At 45.7% G+C, this 13431-nt stretch overlaps 1 protein-coding gene across 1 annotated transcript in view; it reads right to left on the bottom strand.

The window, feature by feature from the left end:
- Positions 1-10436, bottom strand: part of RBP1 (retinol binding protein 1) — a 35532-nt gene extending 25096 nt beyond the window's left edge. The window contains exons 1-2 of the mRNA XM_034782103.1: positions 9930-10436; positions 9049-9227 (exon numbers count right to left, since the gene is read on the bottom strand). Of these exons, the coding sequence (XP_034637994.1) occupies positions 9049-9227; positions 9930-10002 (252 nt within the window). The 5' untranslated portion in view covers positions 10003-10436. The remainder of the gene's footprint in view (positions 1-9048; positions 9228-9929) is intronic.
- Positions 10437-13431: the final 2995 nt, after the last annotated feature.

A 13431-nucleotide genomic window follows, 5' to 3' on the forward strand; every position in this document is an offset into this window, starting at 1 on the left:
TTTATAAAACCATATAGACTGCACAACATCACAAATCCTTGAGGGGGCCACTTAGGGATCTGGGGCAAAATCAGTACTTGGTCCTGCTAGTGAAGGCAGGGGGCTGGACTCGATGACCTTTCAAGGTCCCCTTCCAGTTCTAGGAGATAGGATATCTCCATTTAGGGGGGAGGGATAGCTCAGTGGTTTGAGCATTGGCCTGCTAAACCCAGTGTTGTGAGTTCAATCTTTGAGGGGGCCACTCAGGGATCTGGAGCAAAATCAGTACTTGGTCCTGCTAGTGAAGGCAGGGGGCTGGACTTGATGACCTTTCAAGGTCCCTTCCAGTTCTAGGAGATGGGATATCTCTGATTATTATTATTTTTAGCACACTAGATAGAGCAGGGTGACAGTCTACATACATTGTGTATGTACACAATGGAGCTGTTTATTTCATCCTTTCCCCACATTCACACTTGTACTCTCACTACCATGATCTGGCCCCCAGTGTCCTGTCTTTTGCAGCACCAAAAGTTAATTAAAAACAAATAAGTTGGTAGGGTGTACCACAATGGCCCTCTCTTGCTGCGGGTGCTCCTCTGAGTTCTAGCACCTGGCAACAGAAATCTGCCACTATAGGACTCTGGAACATGTTTGTTCAACTAGGGTATGTCTGCACAGCAACTAGATGCCCGCAGCTGGCCCATTCCAGCCAACTCGGGTGCTCAGGGCTCTGGCTGTGGGGCTGTTTCATTGCTGTGTAAACTTCCAGGCTCAGGCTAGAGCCTGGGCTCTAGGATCCTGTGAGGAGGGATGTTTCCAGACTCGGGCTGCAGCCAGGAAACAGAAGTCTATACAGGAATGAAACACCCCTACAGCCCGAGCCTGAGTCAGCTGGCACGGGCCAGTCGCGGGTTTTTCTTTGCTGCGTAGAATACCCTTATAGGCCTGCTCAAATCTCTACTGAAAGACAAACTGGCCAGAATGTGGGCTCCGCAGCAGAGGGCTGTAAATTCTAATGCGCACTAACGTGTCCCACACTAACTGGCCCATATGGACAATGTTGGTGTGCACCAAAAATTCCTTAGTGTACATTAATGTAGCAGTGTTTGAAACAAGCCCAGAAGATAGAATGGTAGAGAGACGACAGGGACTGAGGGATGTTTTATCCTCAAGATGGGGGATGTAAGGGCATACTTGAAAACACAGAGCAAGGAGCCCAGAGGAAGAAGAACTGTTACAGAAAGACAGAATCAGAAAAGGAGGCAGGAACACAAGACACATGAATCAACCTGGGGGTCAAGTGGAAGGGCTGCGGATTTAGAGGCAGATTATTCAACACATCTCATTAAAATGGCCCAATTGATAATGAGCCTCAGACTTGCGCTGAGTACTACTTTTTTCTCTGAGTAGTCCCATTGAAATCCCTGTGATTATAATTACAGGGTGCCTGCTTTTCGGTAGATGTGGTCTTAATTATGATTCCTGATATAAAATAGATTAGCAACAGTTCATTCCTCTTGTAGAATCCTATATACTGTGGACTAGACCCTGCCTAAATACTCGTTAATTAACTTCACACCTTATGTTATGTTATAATGGGCCCAATTCTGACCTCACACTTGTGTAAAGCAGAAGTGAGTTGAAAGAAGCAGATAGCCTTATACCTAGTGGGAAAGAGCTCAGAACCAATCCTATCAAGCCTACTTATTCCATTACTGAGTGTAACGGAATAAGGTTACATTTATTTGTAACAGTCAAATAATTACTTTAAACCAGGGGTAGGCAACCTTTCAGAAGTGGTGTGCCGAGTCTTCATTTATTCACTTTAATTTAAGGTTTCGTGTGCCGGTAATACATTTTAATGTTTTTTAGAAGGTCTCTCTCTATAAGTCTATATTATATAACTAAACTATTGTTGTATGTAAAGTAAACAAGGTTTTCAAAACGTTTAAGACGCTTCCTTTAAAATTAAATTAAAATGCTGATCTTACACTGCCAGCCTGGGGTTCTGTTCACTTAGGCCAGCAGCGGGCTGAGCGGGCCTGCAGCCGGGAGGCCGGCTGTCAAGGGACTGGCAGCTGGGACCCCAGACCTGGGGGGGGCTTCAGGGGTCAGGGCAGAGGGCTGGGAGGTGCGTGGGGGGGTGCAGGGCAGAAGGCTGGGTGTAGGGGGGAGTTCAGGGGTCAGGGCAGAGGGCTGAGGTGTGTGGGGAGGTGCAGGGCAGAAGGCTGGGTGTCTGTGGGGGTTCAGGGCAGAGGACTGGGGGGCTAGGCTCGTGGGGGTGCTCCCAGCCCCCTGCCCTGAGCGGCTCAGGGCAGGGGGCTGGAAGGGATATGCCCTATTCCACCCCCTTCCCCAAGGTCCCGTCCCTACCTCTTCTCTGCCTCCTCTATGGAGCAGTGTAGTAGTTCCGGGGTGGGGCTCGTCCCTTCCTGGGCGCCTGAAAGCCAGGCCGCCCCGCTACAAAGCGAATAACAGTTCTGAGCTCGGGCCCTTTGTGCAGGGGCTGAGCAGACAATTAGCAGTTCTGGGCTCAGGCCCTTTGTGCAGGGGCTGAGCAGACAATTAGCAGTTCTGGGCTCAGGCCCTTTGTGCAGGGGCTGAGCAGACAATTAGCAGTTCTGGGCTCAGGCCCTTTGTGCAGGGGCTGAGCAGACAATTAGCAGTTCTGGGCTCAGGCCCTTATGCAGGGGCTGAGCAGACAATTAACAGCTCCGGCCCTGGGTCAGGGCGGGGCTGCACACCAATAGTCAGTCAGTGGCCCAGGCCTTGTAGCAGGGGCTGGGTCAGTTTGGGTTAGCCCAGGCCCTAGGTCAGGGCGGGGCAGCAAATCAATAGTCAGTCAGGGGCCCAGGCCCCCTTGGACAAGGAGGAGGAGAGACTGCCACCCGGCGCGGGGTGGCAGGGGGGAACACAGGCCCACCCACTCCACTGTGTTCCAGCCCGGGGCCCTATCCGCAGCAGTCCGTCTGCCGCGCAGTCAGTGGGGATCCTGACCGCAACACACTGACATGGGTTCGGGGTCTGCTATCCCCGGGCCACTTCCCATCTCCTCCTCCATGGGTACCTGCTCCTCCTGAGTTCCGTCTGCTGGGTCACAGATCATGGGCTCCTCCGGGCCCCGAGCACCAGGTAGGTGTGTCGCTCCCTCTGGGCCCTCGGCGGGGGGCAGCTCAAACCGCTCCTCAGGATACCGGGCTCTCGGCAGGCTCGGCCAGTCCTCCTCAGGGTACCGGGCTCTCGGCAGGCTCGGCCAGTCCTCCTCAGGGTACCGGGCTCTCGGCAGGCTCGGCCAGTCCTCCTCAGGGTACCGGGCTCTCGGCAGGCTCAGGTCCGCGGGAGCTCGGGCACCAGTGTCTGTCCTCTCCCGCTGCCGGCCAGCTACTGAGCGCTGGGGCCTGGCCTTTATACTTCCTGTCCCGCCCCTTGACTTCCGGGGGGCGGGGACAGGCCGCAGTGGCTCCGCCCACTCTGGCGGCTTTTCTGGCTCATCACTTCCTGGGGCGCCTGGAAGCCAGGCCGCCCCGCTACAAGCAGCAAGCATGCTGCCGCTCGGCTCTGCTCCACTCCTGCTCCGCCTCCCCCTCCCCCTCGCATGGGCAATCAGCTGATCGGCACAGGGAGAGGGAGGAGGAGGGGAGGAAAGCACCACGCTGGGGGAAGAAGTGGAGGAGGAGGGAAGCTTGGCTGCTGTAGGACCAAGCTTCTGCCTCCTGCCCCCGCAAGGGAGAGCGGTGGGCGGGAGGGCTGAGTGGGGCTGAGGGCCAGGACCGAGGTAGACAGCAGAGTGCCAGTCAAAATCGGTTTGCATGCCATGTTTGGCACACGTGCCCTAGGTTGCCAACCCTTGCTTTAAACTATTGTAATGTACATGCAGAATAGACACATCCTTTCGCAAATTTAAGGCTCCGATAATTAGTAAAGGTAAAGACTTTTTCTGTGAGTAATACAGATTAAGTCAAATCCGAGTAATAAAACTCAACAGCAGAGGGAAAATACTGTGAAAATATACATTTCTGCTGTGGACCCATGTGAATGCAGGCATCTTGATTGCATTTCTCAAAAAGATAAAGTTACATGTTATCACACAGCTCTTTCTAAGCAAGCACTCTATTCTTAAGGTGAACGCATCGCAGAGAAAACCTATTAAAAACAATAAATGAACCCATACACTTTCTAAAAAGCTTACCAGAGATCAACCAACTCCAACAAGGACTCGAGTAGGTGTCAGTCCTTCCAACCCTTTCTCAAGGATTTGGGGCCCTTCTTTGAACAGAAGGTCCTGTTCATTTGCTGGATCAGTTTAAATTCAGACTATTTATCCCAGAGTCATTTCTTGTCTGTTGGTCTCTGGAGAATCAGTATATGTGAGCCTTCCCAGGAGGTGGTACCTCTGTAGTGGGGTTACAACTGGGCTGATTTGCCTTGATCACCACCCGCTGTTTTTAGTTCTTGGAAGAGGGGTGGTAGCCCTCCCCCGTGGCCTAGAACACATCATACATAAACCATTATTTTAAAACAATGGTCATGAAAGATATTTAAACTTAATTCATCAAAGGTCTCCCAATGATATTGCAGGAAATTGCCTTATCACAGGAAGAATTTCCCTCTCTGCTGGCTACTTGTGTCCCAGAGATGTTCAAGTGATTACTGCTACTGTCTGTTTAGATACTACTACTGCAGTCATCATGGGGGATGTCCAATAAGTGTTTTTTATAAAACCATCTTGGCACAGCCTAGTGGAGCCTGGGTGCAAAAGAGACCCAGGGGCAAGACCAGATTAAATCAGCAATAAACCCATCTCGGTTTTCCCATGTTTTCCTAGCAATGTGGGATTTGCCATACTGAATCAGACCCATTGGTCCAACAAGCCCAGTCTGGCCTCTAGCAGTGATCGAAATTGATGCTTTAGCAGAGTATAAGGAAAAAAACCCCGATGAAGCACCTAGCTTATTAATACCAACCCCACTCGTGACATTCTGTACCTCCTTTAAGCCACATCAAAAAGTCTTTGTTCTCTAATAAGAATCAGCTCAATCTCTTTAGTCTTTCCTCATCACAGGTGCTATTAAAATTTGGAATTATTCTAACTACTCCACAATCTGTCAAGGTAACATTTTCCCTATGGAAATATGACCAAAATCTAAACTAAGTTTTCACAATTAAGTCTCACCAATTCTTTATCTTGTACCAATATAAATTACTCTGTTTATAGTATCTCTTAATTCATCTGCTTTTTAAAAATAATCTACATACAGTAGACTAGTGGCATCACAGGGGATTCTGATATAAGCCTATGATTCCAGGAGCTGGGGCTTTAAGAAAAACACTAAATATTGTGAGGTAAAATTGCAAGAGTTGGCAACACTCCTGAGAAGTCGGGGAATGAGCAAGCAGATAAGATCTAGGAAAATAATAGTTGTTAGTTAAAAGGAGAGTTGTTGTACAGATGTTATTCACAACCACTGCAACTACCTAGTTATTTATAACAGATATCATCAAAACATTGAAGTTTTACATTAGATGCTTACATCCAAAACAGTTATGCATATTACCAACAAGAATTTTCTCAAAACTGAATTTTCTGATACCTCATAGGCAATATCTCTGAAATATGCTTCTAGTACATCATCTCAGTGTAGGATTTACTTGAACCACTTTTCTATCGAAACACTATTTACTTGGGCTTCAGCCTAGTTTCCCAGATGTGAAAAGGCATTAGCAACAGAAAAGGAACCTTCTACGTGAATGGAGTGCACCACTGTGGGTAAGTTCTTCCCCTTCTTAGTTCCCCTAATCCTCTTCTGTTGCTGCACAGCTGTGCTTGCAGCACGTTCCTGATTTTACTTCATTTGGAAGCACTCATACAAGGCCAGATAGTGCTTCTATTATCATTTACTAACAGTACTAACATAATGCCGAAAGGCCCCAGTAAACATCTCATAGTAAGAGAGAGTGTCTTCCCTGAAGAACTTCCACTCCTTGCCTTGTCTGTTTAAGATTGTGAGAAAAAGAGGTATTATCCCCAGCCTACAGATGGAAAACTAAGGCACAGAGAGATTCAGTGACTAGCCCAAGGTCCTACATGGAGTCTGTTATCTCAAGTCCCAGTTCAGTGTCATAACCACTGAACCATCCTTCCTCTCAGGATACTCAAATCACAATCCCTCCCAGCACACCGGGGAAGTGTGCAAGATGCAGCATCTATTTGGAAGGTGAAGCCATGCTCACCTTCCCAGCTCATGCCAGTGTGGAAGAGAGAAGGAATCAAGGCCAAATTCCACCTTCTCCCTGCTCCCTTCAGAGTGACTTGCCCCCAAGAACACTAGGCAGGAACAGTCCCTGTGCTTATTGTGCCCTCCTTCATTTGTGCCAGGGTCAGAAACTATCTGGCCCAGAGACTAGTGATTAGTCACTCAAAGGCTGTTGGCACCACATTGCATATTGTTCTCAGGGCATGGAGAGCAAAACAAGCTGAGACAGTTCCAGTGTGCAACTCTCCTATGATGTAGGAGAGCTGGGATCTCATTCTTTAAAAAAATAATCCATTTATAATTCCATAGGAAGCACTAAACTATAAACTACACTATTACCAAGGTAATTATGGCAGATATAATGAGCAGGGCCGGTTCCAGGCACCAGCCTAGCAAGCAGGTGCCTGGTGCGGCCAATGAAGAGGGGGGCGGCACGTCTGGCCCTTTCGGCGGCAATTCGGTGGCGGGGCCGTCACTCCCTCTGGGAGCAAAGGACCTGCTGCCGAATTGCTGCCGTAGAATGAAGCGGCGGTAGAGTTGCTGCCGCAATCGCGGCTTTTTTTTTTTTTTTGTGCTGCTTGGGGCGGCAAAAATGCTAAAGCCGGCTCTGATAATGAGGCTAACGTTACTAATGTATTTAGTTGCAGAGCTGCAGTTATAGATTGTTTACAGTATTGGTGGCCAAGATGTAAGATCACGAATTTGGTGAAAGTATCATATCTTGTACCCCCAGATTCCTGACGGGAACTTTGGAACAATTGCAGCAGATGATGCCACCCAGGTAATCCATCCCTGGTATTACAGCAAGCCCAGTGAATTCTGGGACAAGTCTTTGGGAATTCAGTCAGTATTGTGTGACTCATACAAACTACACATGGTCAATAAAGCTTAAATAGTTGTATACCTCTCTATTGGGTTTCTATGCCCTGATTTAAGGAGCTGCCAGTAACTAGAAATGCTGTACTACACTATACCACCTTTTGGGAGGGAGAGAGAAGAGGGAAGGAGGAAAAAATACCTTTTTTCACCCCTGGTGTCTGGGTTCTGAAGCAAAGAATACTGAAGGTTTAGCGGGCCCATGCAGTGGCTTGCCACATATCTAGCCATTCCCTTTCACTGGATCTCATAAACCTTCCTTTTCCTGCCGTTGCTGGATCAAAAGTAAACATCTACATCCTGATATCAGAAAAGAATATTGATCAGTCATAGAGGTGACCAGTTTTTTTTTTTAAGAATGGGAGCCTATTATTTCATTTCTGCTTTGTTTCCCTGTTACAATGGCTGGTAAAATAATTTTCTTTAGCTCGTCAGCAATTCCTGCGCTTTGGGAGATTGCAGAGATGTCATGACCTCGGACTAATGGGAGAGATAACATCCAGTCTCTGACTCAGCTAAGTAGCTTGATATTCTTGAGCCTTTTCTGTTAATTGGTATTATTGGTCATGAGATACCTCTTGCCAGAGACAATATTTTGTAAAAGCTCACAAGGGAGAGCTCTTGGAGCCACTTACCCACTGTAAGATTTGCTCTGGTTTTGTCTTGTTAAATGGATGTGTTAAGCCTGCTGTCTGTAGTGTAGTGAAACTCTCCATTGTTGACCAATATATGCTGGCTACTTACATGTATATTATATTGATGACATGTATTATCCACACCATATATATTAAGCACAAATATTACCAAGCATAAATATAGCAGTTAAATAGTCTAAATTGGCCTATATCTTTATTATATTCCTGTTCACTTATGCTAAGTATTCCATAACACTTTGCATAGCTGAAGTAAACTATGGCTTAAGTAGATAGGAAAGCTGTCAGGATCAGGACATGTGATTATTGTATTATAGCAACAGAATGGGAGTTCCCCTCACAAGCTAACTACCCTAGGACAAACCTAGGAGGTGTCTTCATGTTCTTTAGTACCTCAAACATGTGTGTTCAGAACAAAAATAAGGGGTACATCATGCTACCAGAAAAATAAGGTAGAAAGATGATCAGTTAAATCTAGTTTCAGATGACATACACAGTACCTTTTACTGATAAACAGGTAGGGATAAAAAGATGGCTTTAGGGGTATAACTTCGGGAGCACACCTTCTGTGCAAGGTGAATGTAACAATGCTGCATGAGACAGCTTCCTGGAAAATGGTATCATCCATATAGAACCTTTTCCCTGTACTATATTATTATTGGCCTAGAGCAATAAACCTGACTGGCATTGGTTATGGCCTCTTGAATATATTTCATAACAAACCAGAGTGTGGTCAAGCAATTGACTATGCAACTTATCAACACCATAGAAGTGGGGGAAGGAGGGGAGAGAGAGCGAGAGGGGGGGAAGGCACCAGTTCCTAAACATTAGGGGCCTCTGTCCTGTCACCCTTGCTCATATTAAGTAGTAAATTACCCCACTGAAATCACCCTTGCTCATATTAAGTAGTAAATTACCCCACAGGGTTGCTTCTGTGGTGAAGCATTACTCAATATAAGAGTGGCAGAATTTGGTTGTAAATGACTTTTTGAATAGCAAATATCACTCTACAATTACTTTATACTGGAGACAATTTAAACCTAGTGCCTGTTCTTTAATAAAATAAATAGCTTCACATTCAAGTTTAACATTAACATTTCTTTATTGTAAAGACAAGCTAAAAACAGTTTGCAGCCCTGTCTAAATGAAGCTGTCAAATACAAAAATTCTAAGAACCACCACATGAAAATGTCTTGCCTCTGCATCCTGCTGCAAGACCTAGGATTATTACTAATTATTTCTAATCTTTTTTGTCATGCAATAGTAACAGTTCTAATTCTTACCATGCATTTGCGATCATCCACCCCTGCTAAATCCTCCTCAAACTCTTTTCCTACATCAAATTCCATGATGTAGTTTCTAAAAGTGCTTAGCGTTTTAATGATCATATGATCTCCATTCTGAATGATTTCTTTGTCAGGTTTTAGCAAGTTGGCAATTTTTCTCACAGCAATGTTTACATCTGAAAACAAAACGGAAAAAAAGATCTGCAGTAAAGCCACAAATCTACAACAATACAAGACTTGTACAACTTGAGAGGATTGGGATGGACCAAAACACAAATAAATAGTTCCCTGGCTGTTTTACTAAAGTTCATTACACGTGAATTAATTAGCTTACTTGGAAAAAACCTTGTACCTTTTACATTTGTTACCACAACAAACGTGTGTTTCTAAACAAACAGATGAAAGGAAACATGACATTACTAATTCCTACTGAGATATTTGAACAAATTCATTCTGATTACTTAAAAATGCTACTTCTATAGAAATAAGCATTTTACGTGCCTCCCTGCCAACTGCATACACACAAACTTTTACATCAAGCACATTTTGTTTTCTTTCCACCTACATACACTCACTTTCTCCTCTCTTGAATTTTTTTTTTAAATGTTGAGAGAATAAATTTTGCTTGCCCTTTAAAGTTCTGTAGTTGAATCTCTGCATAGATTAGTGGTAGTAAGGTAAAAAGCAAACAGGTCGTTTAAAGCAAATCAAACAAAACTTTGCATAAGAAAGTAATCATATTTTTTGAAGAAAGCATTTTTTAAGAATGCATGAAAATTGTGGCTGTGACTACCCCAGAAGAAATCAAATCCAACCGAAGACTAAGATAGGTGGCATTTTATTGATTATTTGCTAAAGAAACATGAAAGGAATCTTACCCAGTGCTTTCAGATACTCCTCAAAATTGTCATTGCTAAGCATTTTCCAGTAACCATTGAAATTTGCAGGCATTTCTGGGGTATATGATCGCCAAAACCAAAGCCTCAGAACAGCGAGTTGATTCTGTACCACACAGCTCAATGTCTGTCCTCTGTGGTGAGTTTGAACTCTGGTTTCTTTTATCTGTTCTTCAGACCATGCAGTTATACGAGCCTCTCTAATCCGATTACCGCTGAAGGGTTACCATTAAATCCTTCCACAAAGCTGAACCTTTTAGATTTATAATGACAGCAGGATGGCTTCATTTAAATGGAATGGAACTTTCACCTTCCATACAATGGCTGTAAGGCCACTGATTATCTGAGTATCCATTTTATCCACATTACTCCTCCCCTTTTATGCTGCTTAGAAAATAAGATGGCTGGTTTAGGCATGTGGATGGACGTTACAATAGGTGGCTGGGTATAGTGGACATATTGGATGGCTTCTGCAGATAATTGAAATCCTGTTTCTTCATAGACTCATAGACTCATAGACTTTAAGGTCAGAAGGGACCATTATGATCATCTGGTCTGACCCCCTGCATGCTGCAGGCCATAAAACCGTCCCTACCCCTTCCCTGGACTCTGCTGTTGAAGTCCCCAATCCTGTTTTAGGTGACTTCAATCGGCAGAAACCCTCCTGCTAGAGATCCCTGCCCTATGCTGCGGAGGAAGGCGAAAAACCTCCAGAGGCTCAGCCAATCTGCCCTGGAGGAAAATTCCTTCCCGACCCCAAATATGGCGATCAGTAAGACCCCGAGCATATAGGCAAGAGTCTCCAGCCTGACCCCTGTCAGCCATTATACAATTTACCTACCATTTCTTGGTTTTCCTTGACTACTATGTTTTACCATTAAACCATTCCCTCCATAAATTTATCTAACTTAATCTTAAAACCAGACAGGTCCGTCGCCCCCACCGTTTCCCTCGGAAGGCCGTTCCAATATTTCACCCCTCTGACGGTCAGAAACCTTCGTCTAATTTCAAGCCTGAACCTCCCCACGGCCAGTTTATATCCATTCGTTCTCGTATCCACATTAGTACTAAGCTGGAATAATTCTTCTCCCTCCCTCGTATTAATCCCTCTAATATATTTAAAGATAGCAATCATATCCCCCCTCAGCCTTCGCTTTGTCAGACTAAACAACCCAAGCTCCTCTAGTCTCTTTTCATACGACAGGTTTTCCATTCCTCTGATCATCCTAGTGGCCCTTCTCTGCACCCGTTCCAGTTTGAGTTCATCGGAGTATTTGAGAATATTTTCAGTGTTTTTTTAATCTTTTCCCCTCAGAAGAGGATCACACAAACTCTACCAGTGAAAGTAATTGTGTATTCTGTTTTAGAGTCTAGTAATAAGCCATGATTATACAGTCATCTTCAAGCGAGGGGTGATGCCAGATATTGACTGGTTGGTGAATTGATGGCTCAGGAAAAGCCAGTCATTATTCAGCAGAGGTTATTACTAGGGAGTAATGGCCAATTCCAGTTATCTTATGTCTTCATCAGTGCTGCATGTCTTTATTAATCAGAGCGTGCTGTTAGTTAAGGGAATGCAAACCATGTTCAGACACTGGAACAAGAAGCATTTCAGGAGACATTACATACAGCTGAAGTGAGCAAGTGAAAAGTTAATGCTACAGTACCAGATAATTCAAACAATAATATATCATTGCTTGAAGGAAGTAGCCTGAGATTGTAGAATCTTCCTACACTTAGGGACAGGTCATGGCTGTCAATTTAAAAGCAAATAAAACACTTCACACAAGCTGTAACCTGCCTGTGGCATCCACTAATGCAAGAGTTCATAAAGTTAAACAGCACAGCTAGATTTTAAAAGGGGCTAGAGAATTTGATGACCAAGTATACCAGTTGTAGTTGTGCAAGCTGAAATACAGATAATCAGATCTCATGCTTTTGGACAGAAGCTAAAACACCGCCAGTAAGAAATGTTTTCCCTAAATATACAGCACTGCATGATAAGCTCAGTGGTTATGAGGGGAAGGTGGAATGTCACCTGGAAAGCATCATGTAAAAGTAGCTGCTTGACATTTCAAACAGACTTGCTGTACCAATGTGACATGACGCAGTATTGCAAATACTATATTCGTATGTTCCTAATGCAACAGTGGGCAGGGGCAACCAGGCTAACATCATTCTTGATCCCTCAGGCATTGGAAGTTCACTGAGAACAGATGAACATCCTCTTGGATCTTCAGAAAAGATGTATGTGGAGTAAATACAATGTAATAATTGTACATAACATCCTGATGCAACAGGGTGACATGTATGCTCCAGCTCCAATCTTGCAACAGAGACAAAGGGAGCGTAGTCAATCTGATTTTGGAGTGGGAAAACTGCATCTGAAATCAGATGCAAATAACATAGCAAATGTCTTCCTTGACCCTTTATCTTGACTCATGTTGCAAAGAGTATCCTGCTACAAAGAGCTGAACTAACGAAGAGCTAAATGACATATCCAGATAGATCTCCATAGTACATACCAAGCTTTATTGTAAGTATAAAATGCATGTCCACACCCAAAGGTCATTTTAATTTATAACCTTGTCATTTCAGATTATGTAAATATGGAAATTAAACAGCTACATGTCTCTATCAGTGCTACATCATATAGTAGCGACCACTCCCTGAGCTATGGGGCAGATCCAGAGGTAACGTATTGCTACTGAGGGAAGTACAGTGAAAATGTGCAGCCAAGGACAGTCACAACAATCAAGACATGATGATTCTCCAGTACCTTCCAAATAGCCTGTGACTGGAAGTGGACTATCACTCTGCTCAGCTCCTGCTCAGTGTCCTACTTGCAGTTTCTCCATCTTCACGTCTGGTGTCTGATACAGGAGAAAAATGGCCACTAACAAGCCCATGTATCAGCATGCAGACACCAGAGAGGGCAGACAAGTTGTCCCACAACACCTGCCAATGTGAGCATAGATTGGCACAGTACATTGTTTGAATCTTGCAATATGTGCCCAGATAACTGTAATGCTTCTCACAGGATACAACACCAGCGCTGATACGGGATACAACAAAATAGCGATGTGTAGGGTTACCATATTTTGTGCCTCCAAATGGAGGACACTCCACGGGGCCCCGGCCCTGCCCCGCCCCCAGCCCCGCCCATGCCCCAACTCCGCCCCCTCCCCAAAGTCTCCGCCCCCTCCCCTGCTTCCCGCGAACATTTGATTCGCGGGAAGCCTGAAGCAGGTAAGGGGGAGTGTGGGGGGAGGAGGTGCGGCCCAGGCTGGCCCCCCGGCGGCTCCAGCCTGGGTCGGCTCGGGCCCTGGGGTGCCGGCCCCGGCCCCCGGCCGACCACCCCGGGCCCGCCCAGCACTGCCGGCCCCCGGCAGCCCAGCGCCCCCCCCGGTGGCCCGGCCCCGCGACCCTGGACCGGCTCCCGGCCCCGCGACCGGCTCCCGGCTCCCGCAGGGTCGGGAGCCGG

This window comes from Trachemys scripta, chromosome 9 (genome assembly GCF_013100865.1).
Source record: "Trachemys scripta elegans isolate TJP31775 chromosome 9, CAS_Tse_1.0, whole genome shotgun sequence".
NCBI lineage: Eukaryota > Metazoa > Chordata > Testudines > Emydidae > Trachemys > Trachemys scripta.